Source organism: Nomascus leucogenys, chromosome 2 (genome assembly GCF_006542625.1).
Source record: "Nomascus leucogenys isolate Asia chromosome 2, Asia_NLE_v1, whole genome shotgun sequence".
NCBI classification, from domain to species: domain Eukaryota; kingdom Metazoa; phylum Chordata; class Mammalia; order Primates; family Hylobatidae; genus Nomascus; species Nomascus leucogenys.
In genome coordinates this window covers 73,078,758-73,103,352 of record NC_044382.1, presented here as the reverse complement: position 1 = coordinate 73,103,352, position 24,595 = coordinate 73,078,758, and the positions used below count along the sequence as shown (strand labels likewise).

The 24,595-nt window shown below is 38.0% G+C and overlaps 1 protein-coding gene and 1 pseudogene across 1 annotated transcript in view; one reads left to right on the top strand and one right to left on the bottom strand.

The window, feature by feature from the left end:
• Positions 1-24,595, bottom strand: part of ITFG1 (integrin alpha FG-GAP repeat containing 1) — a 303,068-nt gene that overhangs the window by 80,394 nt on the left and 198,079 nt on the right. Inside the window, exons 11-12 of the mRNA XM_003280410.3 lie at positions 19,149-19,299; positions 17,227-17,335 (exon numbers count right to left, since the gene is read on the bottom strand). Of these exons, the coding sequence (XP_003280458.2) occupies positions 17,227-17,335; positions 19,149-19,299 (260 nt within the window). The remainder of the gene's footprint in view (positions 1-17,226; positions 17,336-19,148; positions 19,300-24,595) is intronic.
• Positions 21,136-22,094, top strand: LOC105739284 (annotated as a pseudogene).

Here is a 24,595-nt window from a genome sequence, read left to right as displayed (position 1 = left end):
CAATAAAAAAAGTTAAAGTTCTCTGGCATAATCAAAAAAGTAAAAGGATAGACTGATCGTGATTCTACAAATGTCACCCTGAAATTATGATTTAAAAACTCCACAATGTCAAGCTTATGAACAAGTAAAAATTATTTAGTCTATTAAATGAGTGCAAATATGTAACTTCCCCAGTGATATCAGAATAAAAATTTCATCACCTATTCTTCAGTTAGGTTAAAAAAAAACACTATTAAATGCTCCAAGGCATGAGACACTTCTCAAAAGAAGACATTTATGCAGCCAAAAAACACATGAAGAAATGCTCATCATCACTGGCCATCAGAGAAATGCAAATCAAAACCACAGTGAGATACCATCTCACACCAGTTAGAATGGCCATCATTAAAAAATCAGGAAACAACAGGTGCTGGAGAGGATGTGGAGAAATAGGAACAGTTTTACACTGTTAGTGGGACTGTAAACTAGTTCAACCATTGTGGAAGTCAGTGTGGCGATTCCTCAGGGATCTTGAACTAGAAATACCATTTGACCCAGCCATCCCATTACTGGGTATATACCCAAAGGACTATAAATCATGCTGCTATACAGACACATGCACATGTATGTTTATTGCGGCACTATTCACAATAGCAAAGAGTTGGAACCAACCCAAATGTCCAACAACGATAGACTGGATTAAGAAAATGTGGCACATATACACCATGGAATACTATGCAGCCATAAAAAATGATGAGTTCGTGTCCTTTGTAGGGACATGGATGAAACTGGAAACCATCATTCTCAGTAAACTACCGCAAGGACAAAAAACCAAACACCGCATGTTCTCACTCATAGGTGGGAATTGAACAATGAGAACTCATGGACACAGGAAGGGGAACATCACACTCCGGGGACTGTTGTGGGGTTGGGGGAGGGGGGAGGGACAGCATTAGGAGATATACCTAATGCTAAATGACGAGTTAAGGGGTGCAGGAGATCAACATGGCACATGGATACATATGTAACAAACCTGCACATTGTGCACATGTACCCTAAAACCCTAAAGTACAATTAAAAAAAAAAAAAAAAAAAAAAAAAAACTATGAGAAAAAAAAAAAATGCTCCAAGGCTGAATTTACTATGATTACAGCAAAAGCCCATTTTTTAAAAGTGGGACAGTTATATTACTGATATAAAAATATAGGTTTATGGGTGAAGTGAAACTTATTTTTTTAAGTAAGTATAATAACTGGGAAGGTATGCTAAAATACATAAAGGGCCCATTATGGAAAAGGGAAATTTAACAGGACAGACACCTGTATGCAATTCTAGCCTTCTACTATTTGTGTTCTTTGCCCCTGTGAGCTTCTTGAAGGCAAGAACTGTTTTTGTTTGATTTTTAAGTGTCTCTCGGTATTGCTTAGTTCAAGTGTAACTCTCTCTGTGTTGCTTATTTCAAGTGTAACTGAATGTTTTTTCACTAGCTAATTTTCGCTATCTCTAGAAGTTTAAGAATTTTTAATCATTTCATAAGCTTTTGTAATTACATATTATTTGTAATCATATTATGGGCTGGGCACAGTGGCTTATGCCTGTAATCCCACACTTTGGGAGGCCAAAGTGGGCGGATCACTTGAAGTCAGCAGTTTGAGACCAGCCTAGCCAACATAGTGAAACCCCATCTCTACTAAAAATACAAAAATTAGCTGAGTGTGGTGGTGTACTCCTGTAATCCCAGCCACTTGGGAGGCTGAGGCAGGAGAATTACTTGAACACAGGAGGCAGAGGTTGCAGTGAGCCAAGATCATGCCACTGCACTCTAGCCTGGGTGACAAAGCGAGGCTGTGTCTCAAAAAGGAAAAAGAAATTACGAAAATTCTACACAGGATTATTATAATATTGTGTAATACCCTTTTAAATGAGCTGTTCCAAAAAGTAATTTCTAATACTCCTAGGGACTTTTAAAACCAACTTCTAAAGATTAAAAAAATATGAACACAGCCTATTCACAATTAAATAAAAAGCAGTAATTAAAATACTTGATGAGCTATGTGAAATACTGGTTATTAGGAGATTTAATTTGTAGTTTAAAACATGGACAATGGGATGTGCAATTTGTAAGTTTCTTTTAACATGATAATGCTTAGGATTTTATCATTTCATGTTAAACCATACTGTATGTTATAGTCCATGTATTCTTAAAGATATTTAAAGTATAAAAATTTGGCTTCTAGCATTGTGATTCAGTTTATATTAGCTATTTCACACAAATGTCAAAACCAAAACCCAAATATGGCAATAATCGTGCATAAATACTGTAACACTAAACCAACGTGCAGGTTGGGAGAAGGATGAGTTAAATAGCCAAAGCTGTAAAGGTCAATACTGTATAATGGTTTTAGTTGTGTTTAAAGCAAAAAATTCCTGCCTGGATTCTGAGTGACTATTCATATTCCTTCTCTGAAAAATGTCTTTAAGCTTTGTTTCTTTAAGACATACGAACACAAAAACATTATCACCTCTTTAAAAATTACTCAAGCTTTGAGCACATGTGTAAAATCAAGTACCTGCTTCCAGACATTCTTGTCATTTAGACGACATTATTTTAGATATTCTATGGAAGATTTTTTGGTCTGTTATTGATTACCTATCTTTCATTAATTATTTTATTAAATTGTAAAATCATATGCTCTTTGTAAAAAAAATACAGAAACATATATTTTTGAAGTAATTTTAATCTTGTTCTTTATGTGTACAAACATATTAAGTATCAAATATGGCAGTTATATAATTTATACCTATATAAATATATATACATATATTTCATACACACATAAATTTGTTAAAATTTTTGCTAAAGTCAGGAGCACTTTGATGTTTAAGAACATATTGAATAAAAAAATGATAAGTATGTGACATGATGGATATGTTAATTTGTCTGATTTAAGAATTTCACAAGGTATACATATACTAAAATATCATATTGTACCCCTTAAATTAAAAAATGTTAAACGAATTAAAAAACAGAAAACATATTGGTTCCAGGTCAGTATGTTTGAAATAACTTCTAGGAGACAATTTCAAAAACAAAACATATTATTTACCTTCCTTAATTCCCTAAATGTCACTGCAATGTTCAAAAATAATAAATGACAGATATCTTGAGAAATTCTTAAAGGATACTGAATAGGTAATAAGATTGAGAAAGAACTAATTAGTGTTAAGCAGGTCAGAGAGCTACTGGGGCAATGGGGGTGGACCCCCCAGCAGCTCATTGGGAAACCTTTCAGCTCAGAGCTACGGCAGCCGAGAGGGGAAGCATGCAAGGGCTGAGGAAAGAAGGGGAACGGAGGGTCTCTGGAAAGCAGGCTCGAGGCTTGTGACAGGAAAAGCTGCATTTGTTACTTGGTAGTTCTTGCTAGCTAAGTAAAGTGGGGGATTTGCTGGTGCTTCTAGTCAGTGTTGCCCAAAACACAAACTTTTTAGCATAGAGGATGAAACAACACAAAAAAGCTCAGCAAAGCAGTGAGTTCCTCCCTGTAACATCCTCTCATTACTTCCCACTGGAAAGCACAAATGTCTTCAGACTCAGAGAGCCTGTCGACGCCCTCGGTTGAGGCCACAGGAGTAAGTCAGGGCTCTTGTGTCTCTTGCTAGTGACTTTCACAGAGAAGGCAGTTGGAGTTCAACTCTAAGGCATCACTTCAACTCTCCTGTCTGAGAGCTCTCAAGCCACCACTTTGCTCAAATATAGCTTCTACCCCGGTGGGCTCCCAGCTTGTGAGCCCCAAAGGGGAAAGGAAAAAGGAAGCAGTGGCAATTGTCTGATGGGCAGAAGTATATAGTGACCCACCCCGCCTGCACTAACCCACCAACACTGATTCTTTTAAGAAATGTAAGCAGAGAAAACTCCTCATGCACAAGAAAAAAAGCAACAGCTTAAGAGAAGGAAGACTAATAGGAACAATCATATAAATGGCCCCCAACTAAACAGAACATGCACAGGAACAGGAGGGAACTTCAAAGATGAGCATATTACAGTAGCCCCCACTTATCCAAGGGGACATGTTCCAAGAGCACCAGTGGGTGCCTCAAACTGTGCAGAGCACTGAATCCTAAATATGCTGTTTTTTCCTATATGTACATACCTATGATAAAGTTTAATTTACAAATTGGGGATAGTAAGAGACTAACAACAATAAACTAATAATAAAATAAAACAATTATAACAATAAACTATAATAAAAGTTATATGAGTGTGGTTTTTCCCTCTGAAAATATTTTCTTATACTGTACTCACATCTTTTCAGAATACAGTTGACTATGGGTAACTAAAACCACAGAAAGTGAAACTGTGGATAAGTGGGGACTATGCTATATGCAAGAAGAAAATAGAGCAATGTTTATAAAATTCTATAATAGCAAACTTAGTGTTAACAGTAAGAGCAAGAGAAAGATATTTTAAGACATACCAGTACTCAGAAAATATATTAACCTAAGTACAATTTTTCTGAAAATAACTTGAGAAAATACTTCACCAAAAGAAATAGGAGTTGGAATGAAGAAAGGGGAAAATGTGGTATATAAGAAAAAAGGTGGCAATAAAGCTGGTAAAATTTGTTTAATTACTGATAATATGGTTGTGAATTATTAAGAAAGGATTTATAAAATAGAAGGCACAGAAAGTAAAACAAAATTAATCATCCAGAAATTAAACTTCCATATTATTTCAACAAAACCCAGAGGCAGGCAAGGGGAATAAAAGCTTTCCCATTAAGTATCTGCTTTTGGTGAAAAAAGAAAAAAGAAACCTTTCCCAAAGGAAAGGTCTCATCTTGTTTGGTAAACAAAGGTGAAGATACTGTTACAATTTTAAAAGTCCTAGGGGAAACAGGGTTCATCCAGGTTTGTTAGAAATGAGTTAAGTTCTAGCCTAGAATTAAGATTCAGAACCTCCAAGTGTATCTGACAGGAATAACAGTAAAAGATGAGAGCCGGCAACTAGTCTTGATTCAGGGGAGAGGGGACCCCACAACTCTGTAATACGCAAGGTCCCCGTCTTCATGTAAGTGCTCTGGATCTGCTGTGCTGTGTGTAAGAGAGGCAGAAGGGCAGCTTACATTGCCATGGCCACATATAAAAGCTTAAGTATCCCCAATTTCCTTAACTGAAAAACAGTGGCATTTAGTATAGACTGGTTTGAGATTAGAGTAACAGAATAATTTAAGAGCAAAATCAGCTGTGGACATTGCCAATGGCTGTGAAGGGTAATTACGTACTAGTAACTGACTTAAGGCAAACAACCGATAATCAAAGGAAAGAGCGGAAGGGCATCTCAAAACAAGTAGAAGGTTATTTTTCTTCCAAATGGTTGCTGTAAATTGGGATCTCATTTCCTGTGACCTTTCTGTAAATTACATTATTAATATTTATGTTAATATCTTTAAATGCAAAGTTATCCTGTTTTCTAAAACTAAAACCTCCTGTGCCAAATTGGCTATCCATGGGTCTCAGCTTGGAGAAGTGTGGAGAATCCTCTCCTCAGGATAATATTACTGAGACTGCAGGGTGACTTGTCCTGACTTAGGTTGGGAAGTTGAAGGCCAGGGATTCTTAAACTCTCCAGATTAGAGATTCTCAAGACTCTCTTCGGTTTTCTGTTTTAACTTTTTACCATAGAACATTTCAAACAAAAGTATAAACATACATAAAACTGAAAAGAATAGCAGAATGAACCTCACACATATTTCTCACAATTTCAAAAACTGTCAACAACACAAGGCCAACCTTGTTTCATGTATACCCAGCTTCCACACCCCTGGATTACTTTAAAGAAGGGCTCAGACATGTCATTTCACTGTCAGGTAGTTTGCTGTCTCACTATTTAATGATGTAAAGAAGGCTACATTTTCCTGAGCAGGACCATGATGTGTTCTGAGTATTTTGTTATTATGATTATAAGTTAGGGCAGTGGTCCCCAACCTTTCTGGCACCACGGATGGGTTTTGCAGAAGAAGGACAATTTTTTCACGGATGGGGGTTGGATGGGTGATGGTTTCAGGATTGTTCCACCTCAGATCATCAGGCATTAGTTAGATTCTCATAAGGAGCACACAACCTAGATCCCTCACATGTGCAGTTCACAATAGGTGTGGTGCTCCTATGAGAATCTAATGCTACTGCTGATCTGACAGGAGACAGAGCTCAGGTGGTAATGCCAGTGATAGGGTGCGGCTGTAAATACAGGGGAAGCTTTGCTCGCCCTCCGGCCGTTCACCTCCTGTTGTGTGGCCTGGTTCCTAATAGGTCTCAGACTAGTACTGGTCTGCGGCCTGGGGTTTGGGACCCCTGCGTTAGGGTGTGCTTTAACAATAAAAACTAGAGTAATTTTATTGGAACAATTTTTAAAAAATTCAACAGATACTTACAAAGGGCCTACTATATACCGGACATGAGTATCAATGGACAGAACTAACTAAATATGCATATTTTGACTTGAGTTTTCTAACAACTAAACTGATTCATAAAAGAAGTCTGTGTTGCATTATGAGGACGTGAGGTCTCCTTTAGTACAAAGCATTCAAGCAGAAGCTAAGATGTTGCATTAGGTTAGACTTGGGCAAGATATCTTTTGAGATTTTCCCCATCTCTAAGATCTTGTTTTTGTAATTTAAAAAAATGTAAATGAATAAATGCCAAGAAAGAACTTGGGACCCTAAATTATATGCATACATTTTCCCACGTGGATAATTTCTAAATAATCAACATAAAAAAAGTCAGACCTTCTTTTGCCTCACCCTGAGAATTGCCTACTCTCTTTAGCATATTATTATTATTATTACAACTGGGAATTGGAATATCTTATCAGTGTTACAAAAACCCTATGCTCTGATTTCCATCCATTCTACCTGGCTGGGGTCCTCTGTGCGAGGGAAGAACTTGCAGACTTGAGCATGGAAAGCAGTGGAGTCGCAGGCCCTCATGCTAGTCAGCAAAACTCACAAGTATAGACAGTTCAATCACATTCTATTGTAAGAGTATAAAACAGAACTTTCAGTATAAAAGTAGTTTCAAGGCTTGAATAAAAGAACTTGCTGAGCACAGGGAGAACTTGATTTGTTCTAACAACATACAGATTAATATCTCTTGCACTTGAAATTTTCCTTAGTACTTAATGCCTAACATCTGTTCTAGAAAGAATTAATCTTTAATCTGTCCAGGTATGCACAGGCACATACCACATTCAGATGAACTAAGTAATAAATCTAAGTTTTTTTTTTTAAGCTTCAGACATGAGAAAATAGTTCCTTTAGAGTACACTGGCTCCAGCCTGGCCAACATGGCAAAAACTCGTCTCTACTAAAAATACAAAAAATTAGCAAGGCATGGCAGCACATGTCTGTAATCCCAGCTACTCAAGAAGCCGAGGCATGAGAATAGCTTCAACTTGGGAGGTGGAGGGTGCAGTGAGCCAAGATCACGCCACTGCACTCCAGTCTGGGCAACAGAGCGAGACTCTGTCTCAAAAAAGTTTACTGAGGTACAATGGCAAAATTCAAATGAAAGAAGGAAAAATCCCACAGTTATCTCATTAAACAGAAAGAAAACAATATTTTGAAAGAGATTTATTAATTTAAATTTAATGTATATTTTTGAAGCAAATCACACTTATGCTAGGTTGGAGCAAAATGGTTAGTTTTACAGGAGCCCGTTAAAATAATGAGAGGAAAAACTCACTGTTACTCATCCTGTGTTACTCTTTCTGTGCATTTTTGGTGTAAGCCTGAGAAATTATGTAAATTAGAGTTTCTAGTTGCACAGAATCTGCAAAAGATGGGTAGACTTGAGAAGTTAAACCAGGAAAGGGATTTCAATCTTTTCAAGAAATAAACGACTGACTTAGTTGTGTCCCTAATATCAGCAAACAGGTCAAGGTGGAAATCTGACTTTGAATTAGAGTTTCACCTATTTTGGTAGAATGCTTCTTAGAGACACAGATGAGTCAGAGGCATCAAGTGTTGCTTAGGTACTAGAGAAGAAGGGAACACTGTTAATCAAGCTAGCCAATCCATGCCTCAAAAGATAGCTGGACATTTATTTGACATAAATTTCCTGAATGCCTCCTATGTACCAGGCCCTGTGTTAGGCACCCAGCAATCAAAGACAAATAAGACAGAAGCTGCTCTTAAGTTGCTTAGATCATTAAAGCATACTAGGAGTAAGAGAGATGCTAATGTGAATGACACAAATACATAAGCCTAGATTTCAGAGTGCTTGCCAAGTATTCTGAAATGGATGGAGGAAGGAGAGATTAAATGTGATATTAAAATAAATGAAGACTAAAAATACGCTGCTTTTCACCAAGAAGGATGATGCTCGTGAGCAAAGGTAAAATAACTGATTTTATTTTATTTTATTTTAATTAATTAATTAATTAATTTATTTTTTTCTTTTTTATTTTTTATTATTACTTTAGGGTTTTAGGGTACATGTGCACAATGTGCAGGTTTGTTACATATGTATCCATGTGCCATGTTGATTTCCTGCACCCATTAACTCGTCATTTAGCATTAGGTGGATCTCCTAATGCTGTCCCTCCCCCCTCCCCCCACCCCACAACAGTCCCCGGAGTGTGATGATCCCCTTCCTGTGTCCATGAGTTCTCATTGTTCAATTCCCACCTATGAGTGAGAACATGTGGTGTTTGGTTTTTTGTCCTTGCGATAGTTTACTGAGAATGATGTTTTCCAGTTTCATCCATGTCCCTACAAAGGACACGAACTCATCATTTTTTATGGCTGCATAGTATTCCATGGTGTATATGTGCCACATTTTCTTAATCCAGTCTATCGTTGTTGGACATTTGGGTTGGTTCCAACTCTTTGCTATTGTGAATAGTGCCGCAATAAACATACGTGTGCATGTGTCTTTATAGCAGCATGATTTATAGTCCTTTGGGTATATACCCAGTAATGGGATGGCTGGGTCAAATGGTATTTCTAGTTCGAGATCCCTGAGGAATCGCCACACTGACTTCCACAATGGTTGAACTAGTTTACAGTCCCACCAACAGTGTAAAAGTGTTCCTATTTCTCCACATCCTCTCCAGCACCTGTTGTTTCCTGATTTTTTAATGATGGCCATTCTAACTGGTGTGAGATGGTATCTCACTGTGGTTTTGATTTGCATTTCTCTGATGGCCAGTGATGATGAGCATTTCTTCATGTGTTTTTTGGCTGCATAAATGTCTTCTTTTGAGAAGTGTCTGTTCATGTCCTCTGCCCACTTTTTGATGGGGTTGTTTGTTTTTTTCTTGTAAATTTGTTTGAGTTCATTGTAGATTCTGGATATTAGCCCTTTGTCAGATGAGTAGGTTGCGAAAATTTTCTCCCATTCTGTAGGCTGCCTGTTCACTCTGATGATAGTTTCTTTTGCTGTGCAGAAGCTCTTTAGTTTAATGAGATCCCATTTGTCGATTTTGGCTTTTGTTGCCATTGCTTTTGGTGTTTTAGACATGAAGTCCTTGCCCATGCCTATGTCCTGAATGGTATTGCCTAGGTTTTCTTGTAGGATTTTAATGGTTTTAGGTCTAACATATAAGTCTTTAATCCATCTTGAATTAATTTTTGTATAAGGTGTAAGGAAGGGATCCAGTTGCAGCTTTCTACATATGGCTAGCCAGTTTTCCCAGCACCATTTATTAAATAGGGAATCCTTTCCCCATTTCTTGTTTTTGTCAGGTTTGTCAAAGATCAGATAGTTGTAGCTATGCGGCATCATTTCTGAGGGCTCTGTTCTGTTCCATTGATCTATGTCTCTGTTGTGGTACCAGTAACATGCTGTTTTGGTTACTGTGGCCTTGTAGTATAGTTTAAAGTCAGGTAGCATGATGCCTCCAGCTTTGTTCTTTTGGCTTAGGATTGACTTGGCGATGAGGGCTCTTTTTTGGTTCCATATGAACTTTAAAGTAGTTTTCTCCAATTCTGTGAAGAAAGTCATTGGTAGCTTGATGGGGATGGCATTGAATCTATAAATTACTTTGGGCAGTATGGCCATTTTCATGATATTGATTCTTCCAACCCATGAGCATGGAATGTTCTTCCATTTGTTTGTATCCTCTTTTATTTCATTGAGCAGTGGTTTGTAGTTCTCCTTGAAGAGGTCCTTCACATCCCTTGTAAGTTGGATTCCTAGGTATTTTATTCTCTTTGAAGCAATTGTGAATGGGAGTTCACTCATGATTTGGCTCTCTGTTTGTCTGTGATTGGTGTACAAGAATGCTTGTGATTTTTGTACATTAATTTTGTATCCTGAGACTTTGCTGAAGTTGCTAATCAGCTTAAGGAGATTTTGGGCTGAGACAATGGGGTTTTCTAGATATACAATCATGTCATCTGCAAACAGGGACAATTTGACTTCCTCTTTTCCTAATTGAATACCCTTTATTTCCTTCTCCTGCCTGATTGCTCTGGCCAGAACTTCCAGCACTATGTTGAATAGGAGCGGTGAGAGAGGGCATCCCTGTCTTGTGCCAGTTTTCAGAGGGAATGCTTCCAGTTTTTGCCCATTCAGTATGATATTGGCTGTGGGTTTGTCATAGATAGCTCTTATTATTTTGAGATACGTCCCATCAATACCTAATTTATTGAGAGTTTTTAGCATGAAGGGTTGTTGAATTTTGTCAAAGGCCTTTTCTGCATCTCTTGAGATAATCATGTGGTTTTTGTCTTTGGTTCTGTTTATATGCTGGATTACATTTATTGATTTGCGTAGGTTGAACCAGCCTTGCATCCCAGGGATGAAGCCCACTTGATCATGGTGGATAAGCTTTTTGATGTGCTGCTGGATTTGGTTTGCCAGTATTTTATTGAGGATTTTTGCATCAATGTTCATCAAGGATATTGGTCTGAAATTCTCTTTTTTGGTTAAGTCTCTGCCAGGTTTTGGTATCAGGACGATGCTGGCTTCATAAAATGTGTTAGGGAGGATTCCCTCTTTTTCTATCGATTGGAATAGTTTCAGAAGGAATGGTACCAGTTCCTCCTTGTACCTCTGGTAGAATTCAGCTGTGAATCCATCAGGTCCTGGACTCTTTTTGGTTGGTAAGCTATTGATTATTGCTACAATTTCAGAACCTGTTATTGGTCTATTCAGAGATTCAACTTCTTCCTGGTTTAGTCTTGGGAGGGTGTATTTGTCGAGGAATTTATCCATTTCTTCTAGATTTTCTAGTTTATTTGCATAGAGGTGTTTGTAGTATTCTCTGATGGTAGACTGTATTTCTGTGGGATCGGTGTTGATATCCCCTTTTTCGTTTTTTATTGCATCTATTTGATTCTTCTCTCTTTTCTTCTTTATTAGTCTTGCTAGCGGTCCATCAATTTTGTTGATCCTTTCAAAAAACCAGCTCCTGGATTCATTAATTTTTTGAAGGGTTTTTTGTGTCTCTATTTCCTTCAGTTCTGCTCTGATTTTAGTTATTTCTAGCCTTCTGCTAGCTTTTGAATGTGTTTGCTCTTGCTTTTCTAGTTCTTTTAATTGTGATGTTAGGGTGTCATTTTTGGATCTTTCCTGCTTTCTCTGGTGGGCATTTAGTGCTATAAATTTCCCTCTACACACTGCTTTGAACGTGTCCCAGAGATTCTGGTATGTTGTGTCTTTGTTCTCGTTGGTTTCAAAGAACATCTTTATTTCTGCCTTCATTTCATTATGTACCCAATAGTCATTCAGGAGCAGGTTGTTCAGTTTCCATGTAGTTGAGCGGTTTTGAGTGAGTTTCTTAATCCTGAGTTCTAGTTTGATTGCACTGTGGTCTGAGAGACAGTTTGTTATAATTTCTGTTCTTTTACATTTGCTGAGGAGAGCTTTACTTCCAACTATGTGGTCAATTTTGGAATAGGTGTGGTGTGGTGCTGAAAAAAATGTATATTCTGTTGACTTGGGGTGGAGAGTTCTGTAGATGTCTATTAGGTCCACTTTATGTAGAGCTGAGTTCAATTCCTGAATATCCTTGTTAACTTTCTGTCTCGTTGATCTGTCTAATGTTGACAGTGGGGTGTTAAAATCTCCCATTATTATTGTGTGGGAGTTTAAGTCCCTTTGTAGGTCACTGAGGACTTGCTTTATGAATCTGGGTGCTCCCGTGTTGGGTGCATATATATTTAGGATAGTTAGCTCTTCTTGTTGAATTGATCCCTTTACCATTATGTAATGGCCTTCTTTGTCTCTTTTGATCTTTGTTGGTTTAAAGTCTATTTTATCAGAGACTAGGATTGCAACCCCTGCCTTTTTTTGATTTCCAGTTGCTTGATAGATCTTCCTCCATCCCTTTATTTTGAGTCTATGTGTGTCTCTGCACGTGAGATGGGTTTCCTGAATACAGCACACTGATGGGTCCTGACTCCTTATCCAGTTTGCCAGTCTGTGTCTTTTAATTGGAGCATTTAGCCCATTTACATTTAACGTTAATATTGTTATGTGTGAATCTGATCCTGTCATTATGATGATAGTTGGTTATTTTGCTCGTTAGTTGCTATAGTTTCTTCCTAGCCTCGATGGTCTTTACAGTTTGGCATGTTTTTGCAGTGGCTGGTGCCGGTCGTTCCTTTCCATGTTTAGTGCTTCCTTCAGGAGCTCTTTTAGGGCAGGCCTGGTGGTGACAAAATCACTCAGCGTTTGCTTATCTGTAAAGTATTTTATTTCTCCTTCACTTATGAAGCTTAGTTTGGCGGGATAGGAAATTCTGGGTTGAAAATTCTTTTCTTTAAGAATGGTGAATATCGGCCCCCACTCTCTTCTGGCTTGTAGAGTTTCTGCTGAGAGATCAGCTGTTAGTCTGATGGGCTTCCCTTTGTGGGTAACCCGACCTTTCTCTCTGGCTGCCCTTAACATTTTTTCCTTCATTTCAACTTTGGTGAATCTGACAATTATGTGTCTTGGAGTTGCCCTTCTCGAGGAGTATCTTTGTGGCGTTCTCTGTATTTCCTGAATCTGAATGCTGGCCTGCCTTGCTAGATTGGGGAAGTTCTCCTGGATAATATCTTGCAGAGTGTTTTCCAACTTGGTTCCATTCTCCCCATCATTTTCAGGTACACCAATCAGACGTAGGTTTGGTCTTTTCACATACTCCCAAATTTCTTGGAGGCTTTGTTCATTTCTTTTTATTCTTTTTTCTCTAAACTTCCCTTCTCTCTTCATTTCATTCATTTCATCTTCCATCAGCGATACCCTTTCTTCCAGTTGATCGCATCTGCTACTGAGGCTTCTGCAATCTTCGCGTAGTTCTCGAAACTTGGCTTTCAGCTCCATCAGCTCCTTTAAGCCCTTCTCTCCATTGGTTATTCTAGTTATCCATTCTTCTAATTTTTTTTCAAAGTTTTTAACTTCTTTGCTATTGTTTTGAATTTCCTCTCGTAGCTCAGAGTAGTTTGATCGTCTGAAGCCTTCTTCTCTCAACTCATCAAAGTCATCCTCCATCTAGCTTTGTTCCGTTGCTGGTGAGGAACTGTGTTCCTTTGGAGGAGGAGAGGTGCTCTGTTTTTTAGAGTTTCCAGTTTTTGTGCTCTGTTCTTTCCCCATCTTTGTGGTTTTATCTACTTTTTGTTTTTGATGATGGTGATGTACAGATGGGTTTTTGGTGTGGATTTCCTTTCTGTTTGTTAGTTTTCCTTCTACCAGACAGGACCCTCAGCTGCAGGTCTGTTGGAGTTTACTAGAGGTCCACTCCAGACCCTGTTTGGCTGGGTGTCAGCAGCGGTGGCTGCAGAACAGCGGATTTTCGTGAGACCACAAATTCAGCTGTCTGATAGTTCCTCTGAAAGTTTTGTCTCAGAGGAGTACCCGGTTGAATGAGGTGTCAGTCTGTCCCTACTGGGGGGGTGCCTCCCAGTTAGGCTGCTCAGGGGTGAGGGACCCACTTTAGGAGGCAGTCTGTCCGTTCTCAGATCTCCAGCTGCGTGCTGGGAGAACCACTACTCTCTTCAAAGCTGTCAGTCAGACAGGGACATTTAAGTCTGTGGAGGTTCTTGCTGAGTTTTTGTTTGTCTGTGCCCTGCCCCCAGAGGTGGAGCCTACAGAGGCAGGCAGGCCTCCTTGAGCTGTGGTGGGCTCCACCCAGTTCGAGCTTCCTGGCTGCTTTGTTTACCTAAGCAAGCCTGGGCAATGGCGGGTGCCCCTCCCCCAGCCTCGCTGCCGCCTTGCAGCTTGATCTCAGACTGCTGTGCTAGCAATCAGCGAGACTCCGTGGGCATAGGACCCTCCGAGCCAGGTGCGGGACACAATCTCCTAGTGTGCCGTTTTCCAGGCCCGTTGGAAAAGCGCAGTATTAGGATGGGACTGACCCGATATTCCAGGTGCCGTCTGTTTCCCCTTTCTTTGACTAGGAAAGGGAACTCCCTGACCCCTTGCGCTTCCCGAGTGAGGCAATGCCTCTCCCTGCTTCGGCTCGTGCTTCACCGACTGTCCTGCACCCACTGTTAGGCACTCCCTAGTGAGATGAAACCGGTACCTCAAGCAGAAATGCAGAAATCACCCGTCTTCTGTGTCGCTGGGGCTGGGAGCTGGAGACCGGAGCTGTTCCTATTCCATTTTATTTTTTTATTTTTTTTTGAGACAGAGCCTTGCTCTATAGCCCAGGCTGGAGTGCAGTGATGCCACCTTGGCTTACTGCAACCTCCGCCTCCCAGGCTCCAGCCTCAGCCTCCTGAGTAGCTAGGACTACAGTCACGCATCACCATGCCCAACTAAATTTCGTATTTTTTATAGAGACAGGGATTTCACCATGTTGGCTGGTCTGATCTTCAACTCCTGACTTCAAGTGTTCCGCCTGCCTCAGCCTCCCAAAGTGCTGGGAGGACTGATTTTTTCTGAGATGTTTTCATCCTAGAAATTATGTGACTTCTGTTTGGTTCCCCTGGGAACCCAAATCTGCAGCAGTCAAATGACTGTCCTGGATTTAGTAGTTTATCCCTAAGGAATCAAATCCCAAACTCTTACTCCAATATCTCCATTTCAATTAACTGAACTTGGTTATTCTAATTACACACACAATTAGGTTAGCAAAAGTTTTAAGAATTCTTGCCTTCTTATCTAGAGGTGTCCAGTTGAAGAAGGACAGAGATAAGAAATGTACTTCAACTCCAAAATTAACATCATACCAAATAAACAGTATATTTAAATTTTTTTAGCTTTAAAATAGCCAAATAATACTTTCTTGAAAATGGCAAAAGAGAGGACATGGATAATAAAAAGTATAGAAATGATTAGACTCATGTATCAGTATTTTGTGGCTGCAGTAATAATGAAGATGGGTGAAACTTTTAGTTCAAATAAGACTGAATTTGCTGTTTAGAAAGGAAGGATGCATGTTATATCAGTTCCATCTCTCAAAATAAATCTCAACACTAATACGTTATTCTGTTGCTTTTCTGTGTTCAGCTATTTATGCTTATTTCAAAACTGTAATAAATATTTCTACAAAGTACATGTGCCTTTTTTGTCAAACAAATCAATATGGGTCTCTTGGTGTTGGCTATCACAATACTAATGCAAAAACAGTCACCTCTAACACCAGTTCAGGATAGAACTCTCAGCAAAGTAGGAATAGGGAGAACCTCTTTAATATGATACAGAGCATCTACCAAAAAACTCTATAGCTAATATAACACTTAATGGTGAAAGCCAAAATGTTTTCCCCTTAACACCGGAAACGAGACAAGTAAGTCCACTCTCACCACTTATTCAATATAGTAAATGAAAATTCTAGCCAGCACAAGAAAAATAAAAGACATAGGGATTAGAAAGAAAATTATCTCTCTTTGCAGAAGACAAAGTTGTCTATGTAGAAAATCCCAAGGAATCTTCAAAAAACCCTCCTAGAACCAGTTAGTGAGTCAAGCAAGGTCACTGTATACAAGATCAACACACAAAAATAAATTTCATTTCCATACACTAAAATATGCGGAAGCAAAACTTAAAAACACAATATCCTCTACAGCCATCTTAAAGAAAATAAAATACTTAGGTATGCACTTAACAAACATGTACAGGGTCTTTATGACAAACATGGGGGTCAGGTGGAGGATACTACTAGCATGGGTGGGAATTGGTTACAATGAACAAATAAGTAACACAATGAGGAAAACAGAAGTCACATTTCTCACTGCTGGAAGAGATATCTACAAAAACAGACGAAATTAGAAGGAACCCTGAAGTGCTCCATTTGGATTAAAAATGAAATTATTGCAATGAATTCATGGTTTTATAGTTAGCTTATACAAATGTAAATAGATGTAAAAATAGTTACAAATGTGTACACTTGTGTGTGCATATGTGAATCCATACCTGTATTCTCCTAGCTGTGTCCACTGAGAGAACCTGGAAGAAATGACAACCCAGTAGCAACAAGCACATTGGGCAACCATTTCAGAATGTGGTTTTGAAATACTGTTCTCTACTAAAAGAGAGAAATGTCTGATTCCTTGGAGAAATGTCTGATTCCAGGCTTGGGATAAGGGGGGTACAAGATGAACAGTAGAATGTCAATTGATGGAAATAGAGAATCACTATTCGACAAATGTAGAAGGTTGATTCAGGCAGTTGTCAATGTACTCTAAGGGTGCTGGGCAAAAGTTTCATAAAGAAAAGGCTATTAATGTAATATCAGAATATTGCCCCCCAAAACACTAATGAATTACAAAGGGGAAAACAGTGAGTTTAGGGCAGAGAAACTTGGTGATCATCAAGGTGACCAGGTGAGCAAGGTTAATGTCATGGTGGTAGGACAGGTCAACATCATGTGCTTCCTGATATGATGCACTGAGAAATGCACAGCATCAATTCTGCAACTTCTTGCAGTGGAATTTCTGCAAATAATTCATGACCTAAGTTGGGTAATGAGGAAACAGTGCTATCTCACAGAATGCAAAGCCTGGATTCTTTAAAACTGATAAGGACATGAAAAATAAGAAAAGACTGAGGAACTGGTCCAGATTGAAGAAGTCTGAAAAGATGGGACAATTAAATGCAATAGATATTTCTGGACAGAATCCTAGGCCAGAAAGAAAAAAGAATATTGTTGGGACAGCTGGTGAAATCTGAATGAGGTCTATATATATAGACAGGATGGTGCTGTACCAGTTGATCTGATCTAGAGGGTTGTACATCAGAGCATGTCCTTGATCTTTGGAATACGTGGAGAGAGGGGAAGAGAAAGAGAACAAAATTAAATGTTAGTACTTTACTCACCAATAACTTTAACAAAATAAGCATCTGCTTCAAAGTTATTTTTTAGTGTATGGATGGCAAAATCATTCTTTGTATATCCTTTACTTAGCACTACAATGTCCAAGATTCCCTGGAAAAAAACAAACAAAAATGGTAAGAAAAAACTATTAGACCAACTAAAAAAAAATGACCATTAAAATGCATGGCATATTGTTTATAAAGTAAATGTAGCCTTATTTATTCATCCTCATGTTTAAAATAAAATCGCTATTAAAAATATGTAGTATATACACACAAGTTTCAATAGTAAAATATAAATAAAATAAAAAACATCTGTAATTTTAGTCTCTGGAGATAATGATTAGCATTTTGGTACCTTTCCTTCCAGTCAAATTTGCATGAAGTTTCAAAGGCCCATTATGTGGACTTGCCAGACCCTTTCCAACCATCAGGGGGAGTACCTTTTTATATGCCCTTGCCACCACAGCATTTTATCATTTGCTTTCAAAAAGGAGGGAGCTTTGCTAATTTTGTTGAAGGAAAGAAATGTATGCTTATTTAAACTGATATTCTTCTGATTCTTTTCATGAAGTTGATCATTTATCATATTTTTAAATATGTCAGCAACTTGGGTTTTTGTAGTAAACTATGTTCTATTTTTGCAGAGTATTTTTGATGATATCAGTTTGTATAAGCCCTTTTATATTATGAATATTAACTATTTGACTCTTTCATAGAAAATTTATTTCCCAGATTTAAAACAATTTTAAATTTCATTCATTATGTTTTTGATGTACAGAAATTAAAAATGGATTTGTAGTCAATTCTCTTGCTTTGTCCCATTGTGATATTTCTGTCAATTACATTTATGGTTGGAATCTGCTAACGAAAAGTGAAATAACACAAGATTTGATTGCAGGAGAAACGGGAAAACAAGGACCTGAATAATTCATATAATTGAGAATAAGTGTCTTATAAAAAGCAAAATAAAATCAAAAATGGGGTAAATGGGGACATAAATGTCCTATTGGGCACTTAACTTTTAAAAATAAATTATCTTACAAGGATATACTGTGATACATTAATTCTGGAATTTAACATTGCTTTTTTCAGAATTTATTATTTTTCGGAGTGGTAAACTGGCATTTCACCTTAGAAAGGGGAAAACTGGAACCTTGAAAGCCTTTCACAAGGTCACCTAGCAACCAAAGTCAGAGTCACAAGAATCTGTGGAAATAGATGCTACTCTGGGTCACAAAGATAAAAGTGAGCACTAAACTCATTCTTCTGTGATCTTGTGCAGATTCAAGGGTCTGTTATTTGTTGGCTGTAATTTCTTTTTTTTTTTTTTTTTTTGAGACAGAGTCTCGCTCTGCCACCCAGGCTGGAGTGCAGTGGTGCAATCTCGGCTCAGTGCAAGCTCCGCCTCCCGGGTTCACACCATTCTCCTGCCTCAGCCTCCCCAGCAGCTGGGACTACAGGCATACGCCACCACGCCTGGCTAATTTTTGTATTTTTAGTAAGACGGGATTTCTCTGTGTTAGCCAGGATGGTATCGATCTTCTGACCTCATGATCCGCCCGCCTCGGCCTCCCAAATTGTTGGGATTACAGGCGTGAGCCACTGCGCTCGGCCTGTTGGCTGTAATTTTGTCTACTGTTGAACATTCCGATCTGCCAGTCTTAGAGTATGATGCTTTAGTGGTTTAATCCAAATATGCCCAAAATGAGGTAAAAGAGTTTTCATATTTGACTGTACTCATCAGCCAATGTTGTCAATAGATTTGTTTCATCTGTCATTTAACATTAAAAGGGGCTTTCCTTAATTAACTCATTTGCTTTTTGTTATGTTGTCCACATTTTCTGGTCAAATGGAATGAAGTTAAAGTGTGACAAGGTGAACGGCAATTAAACTTCAAACACGCAGCGCAGCTCTGAACTCACATCTTCGTAAATGTCAAAGAAGGTGGCAACCATGGCATCCTTAATTTGATTTAGGTCTGTCAGCTCCCAGTAGACTTTAAACATTCGGCGCGCCTCTTCACAGCTTGCATTATTACAAGGGACGTTCTCCAGTAAAAAGGCCTGCTGGTTGCTGTGCGCCAAAGGAAAGGCATTTAGTTAATATAAACATCAACACTGTGGCATCGGCTCTGTAGTATTTCCTAGATTAAAAGGAGACGGTAAACGGTACACGGTGAAATTATACGAAAAAATCTCCACATTTTTTGTTTATAGTACTGTCATTAAAAAATTGTTGGCTATCCCTTTTCAACCTTTGGCAAAAATCCTCTGATTTTGCAGGTTAGTTGGTTGCTGGCTTCTTTCCTTTTCTATGGAGTTTCCAAGTCCATCCCTTCTTTCTTATTTACTACTCTATAGTCATTGACCCTCAATTCCTGCACACTGTCATTATCTGTTTAGATGTGTATTACTTTTCAATGAATATCTGCATTTTAACTAGAAAGTCTCATAAACTCAAAGCAATGAATCTATTACAACAGAATTTCGGCTGCTCTCATAGGTGGTAGGGCAGATATTGCCAAGCATCTCTCAGATAACAGAAGGATCATAAGTTGCATAGCCATGAAGTCTTCCCTCTTGAATCCTACTCTAGAGGCAAAGTATTTATGAGCTTAGATTCTGGAGCTAGATTACCTAGATTCAAATCCTGGCTCTGTTATTTAGCAGCTCTTGGCCTTGAGTGAGTTATTTAACCTCTAAGACTCAGATCCTCATTTGTAAGCTGTATAATAAGAGTACTTACAGCATAAGTTGTTAAGATGAAATCAAACATTGCAAGGAAAGTTATTTAGAACAACTCCTGGCATCCAGTTAGTACTCAATGAAAGTGTTTATATTATCTTCATTTTTACTATAGAATGCAATACAATGCCATGTAAAAATATTTTCTTTAGATATAGAAGTAACTTTGTAAAGTGTTATTTTATGTAATAGCTCCTAGGCATTTTCCCAAAATATGTATATTCTATCACTTTTCTCTATGCATATAGAAAATAATAGATGATAGGGCTTAAATTTTATTATTGTTTTATTTTTCTCTAATAATAATTACTTTTCATTTTTTCTTGAGACAGTCTCACTCTGTCACCCAGCTGGAGTGCAGTGGTGCAGTCTCGCCTCACTGCAACCTCTCTGCCTCCTGGGCTCAAGTGACCCTGCCACCTTAGCCTCCGGAGTAGCTGGACTACAGGTGTGTGCCATCATGCCCAGTTAATTTTTGTATTTCTTGTAGAGACGGGGTTTTTCCATGTTGCCTAGGCTAGTCTCAAACTCCTGAGCTCAAGTGATCTTCCTGCCTTGGCTTCCCAAAGTGCTGGGATAATAGGTGTGAGACACCATGTCTGCCCTCTAATAATTACTTTAAATAAATCAGTAAATAGAGATTTATTTTGTTCATATAAAAATATTACTGTGGCTCTGGGTGAGTTCGATTATAAGAAAGCAAAATTTCTAAGTGTTTAACACAGAATAGAAACCAATGTACCAAATATTCAATTTGCATGATGTCTAGTAAATATATGATTGGCTTCAAACTATTTTTCCAGATGAAAAATTCCAAAACAAATAGTTTACCAGAACAATTCTTTAACAAATGAAAAAAATTTCAGACCATAACATTTACTTGGAAAACTCTCAGGTAACTTTGTTCACGACCTATTATAGAACAGTATTTGTCCACTAGAAAGAATAAATGATTTCTTCTTTGTCTCCTGTCTAACAATGAAGTTTAAAATTCTAATTTACAAAAATTTTTCCTGATAACTTACCCATCGTACCCTTTTAGCTAATTTTTCTAGATATTTCACGGAGATGTAGCACACTCTGTTATTAGAAGTTTGTACATAAGAACATGTGATAAAAGTGGACTTTCTACAATATTCTATAATCTGTGCATCATATGGTCAACATTTGAGTGAGCATGCATCCTTATTTCCCTTTGCAAAACTACTGCACATATTTCATTATTATAAGTCTGGTCACAATTTCAAATACACAACAACCTACAACAAAAACCCTTTTGCAGTCACGCAATTTAAAATGTTATTCCTTCTTTTGCCCACACTAGACATGGAGCTGGTCAGCTAGTTGGAGAGGCTGCTGTGAACCAGTGCAGGTTTTCTGGACTCACAGTTTATGCAGATCTGCTGGATCTGGGTCCAGGGAGTCCCAGTGATGGGCTGAGCCTGGCCATGCCCAGCTGGGGAGTCTCAGAGGAGCGGGAAATCAAAATGCTTCATGGAATCACCACCCTGGTCTTCAAGTTCTGGCATGGAGTCATAGCTGCAGCAGACTATAGGGCTACAGTGGGTGCTTACATTGCCTCCGGATGGTAAAGAAGGTGACAGAGATCAACCCCTACCCGAAGCCATCATGGCTAGGGGCACAGGGAACTGTAGCTTCTGAGAATGGCTGTTGGCTTGGCAAAGTCAAATGTATGAGCTTTGAAATAAGGACCGCATCCCTGTAACAGCTGCCTCCAAGCTGCTTGCCAACATGTTGTGTCAGGACAAAGGCATGGGGCTGTCCATGGGCAACATGATCTGTGGCTGGGATAGAAGAGGCCCTGGCCTCTGCTACATGGACGCTGAAGGGAATCAGATCTCGGGGGCCACCTTCTCTGTAGGTTCTGGCTCTGTGTATGCATATGGGGTTATGAATCAGGGCTACTCCTATAACCTGGAAATGGGGCAGGCCTATGATCTGGCCCATGAGATGAGCTACCAAGCCATCTACCAAGCCACCTGCATAGATGCCTACTCAGGAGGTGCTGCTAACCTCTACCATGTGCAGGAGGATGGCTGGATCCAAGTCTCCAGTGACAACGCAGTTGATCTTCATGACAAGTATGATGGATCTACCCCATGAGGGAGGGTGATGTGGCTGTTTGCATTTCTTGGGTGACTGTCATTGGTAATATGGATACAGTACTCCATCTTATCTCTAGTGGAGGGGTCTTCAACTGTATCAATACTTTTTTTTTAAAGCTCTGGAACACTGACCTCTATGTGTTACCAGTCCTTGATAAGCTGCTGCAGAGGTGGCTATTTTACTTTCTTGGATGTTAAGGTACTCTACCCACTACTTTACGCGAATGAATGAATGAATAAATAAATACATACATAAATAAATGAATAAATCTTAATTTTTGATATCAGTTGGTAAAGATTATAAGTGTTTTAGAGCTCCCTAGCTACTTTGGTCCTGTATTGTGAAACATGAGGTTTGTAACAGTTCAGTTCTTTAAAATTCTACAGAGCTCTACAAGTAGAACCCAGCGTCTTGCCTTTAAAAATAAAATTTGATTTAAGCCAAAGGAGGAAGAACCTTGACCCATTTGGTTTAGAAACCACTGGGGACAAAGAGTCTTGCTTCTTTTTAGTCAATTTCTCTATGTGTTCTTGGCAATTATAACTAATATATCTTAAAAATTTTTTTATACAAAATGATTACAAAAGCGATCATAATATTCAATAGAGAGATTTAAAAAGTCAAAATCCTTCCTTTCCAGGAATAATCAATGTTAATAATTTGGTGTGCATCTTTCTAAGCTTTCTTTTAGGTACATATAAATATGCAAATACATATATCCTTAAAAAAAACCTAATTGGGTTCTGATACATATATTTTTCTATAATATTTTTCTTTCCACTACATTATATAGCATACACAAAGGGGAATGGGATATAGTCTGACTGAAGACTTTGGATCCCTATATTGAAAACATCCCCCATGAGAAGGTGTACCAATTTAAGTCTCCCATTAGTAGCCTATCAAATTGCCTGTTTCTACACAGTCTCATGTTTTTCCAATGGTTATTCCATTATATGGCTAAGCCATCATTCATTTTAACACTATGCTATTGATGGTCAGGTTATTGCCAACTGTTCTCTATTACACACACACACACACACACACACACACACACAGAGAGAGAGAGAGAGAGAGAGAGAGAAAATTTTTCTTTAGGAACTTGTATGAGAAATTCCAGATGACAGTCATCTGGTCAAAGGATATGGATATTTTAAATGTCAACAGTTAAAGCTAAATGGTCCTCTGAAAAGCTATACCAATTTATATTTCCAACAATGTATGAGTGTCTTTTCATATCTTGCCAGTATTAGTAACATTGCTTCTTACTACTGACAGTTGAAGAGCTTAAAAATGACTTCATTCTTCTGATGATGACAGCAGTTGAATATTACATTTATGTTTATAAGCCATTCACATTTTTCTGAAGAACTGCCAATTAAAATTATGTTCTCATTGAGTTTTAGATCTCTTATTGTTAGAGACTTTAGCCACTTATCTGTTAGTCTCATATCCTTGTTTGTAAGATGGAAGTCATAATAGTACATTACCTTCAAATGGCTGTTCTAAGGACTGAATGAGAAAATACATCATAAAGTGTTCAGTATAGTGCCTGGTATAGCACAGTACACATTTAATAACTGCTGTTATTATTACCTGAGATGTTGTAAATACTTCCCAGCCTTTTATTTTTTTTTAAATTTTGTTTACGGTACCCTTCACTAAAAGGTTTTTAATATTTATGTAGTCATTTATGTCTATATTTTTCTTCATAGCAGTATAAGAGATGTTAAAGGAAGTCTACCAGGCAGATGGAAAATGACACCAGATGACACTCTAGATCTACACAAAACAAGGAACACTGAAAATGGCAAACATGTAGGCAAACGGAAAAGTCTTTTTCTTATTATTTAAATTTATTTAAGGAGAATCAACTGTCTAAACAAACAAAAACCAACATAGTATAGTGTTAATAAGGTAGTAGATGTAAAATGTGTGATAAAAATGGCACTAGAACCAGAAGAGGAGAAATATAAATATACTATCATAAGGTTCTGAAACTATACATGAAGTGCTACAATACTGTTTGAAGATAGACTAGGATAAGTTAAAGATGTATAAACCTTACAGTATTCACTAAAATAAGATTTATAATGAATAAATCAACAAAAAGATAAAATAGAATCATAAAAATACTCACTTAATGTAAATGAAAACCTTTAAAAAGAGGACAAAAACAAGAAAGTAGATGTTAACAATATCAATACTGACATGAAATATAAAGGGTCTAAACACACAAACTACAAGCCATACGTTGTGAGGTTGGATTAAAAAATGAAGACTCAACTATATATTGCCTCCAATATAAAGATACAAATAGGTAAGATGTAAAAGCAATGATAAAAGATAGATCACCCCAAGGAAGGCGAAAAGACAACTCACAAAATGGGAAAACATGTTTGCAAATTATATCTGAAAAGACTTGTATATGGAATATACAAGAAACTCTCACAATTTAATAACAAAAGACAACCTAATTTAAAAAATGAACTAAGTAG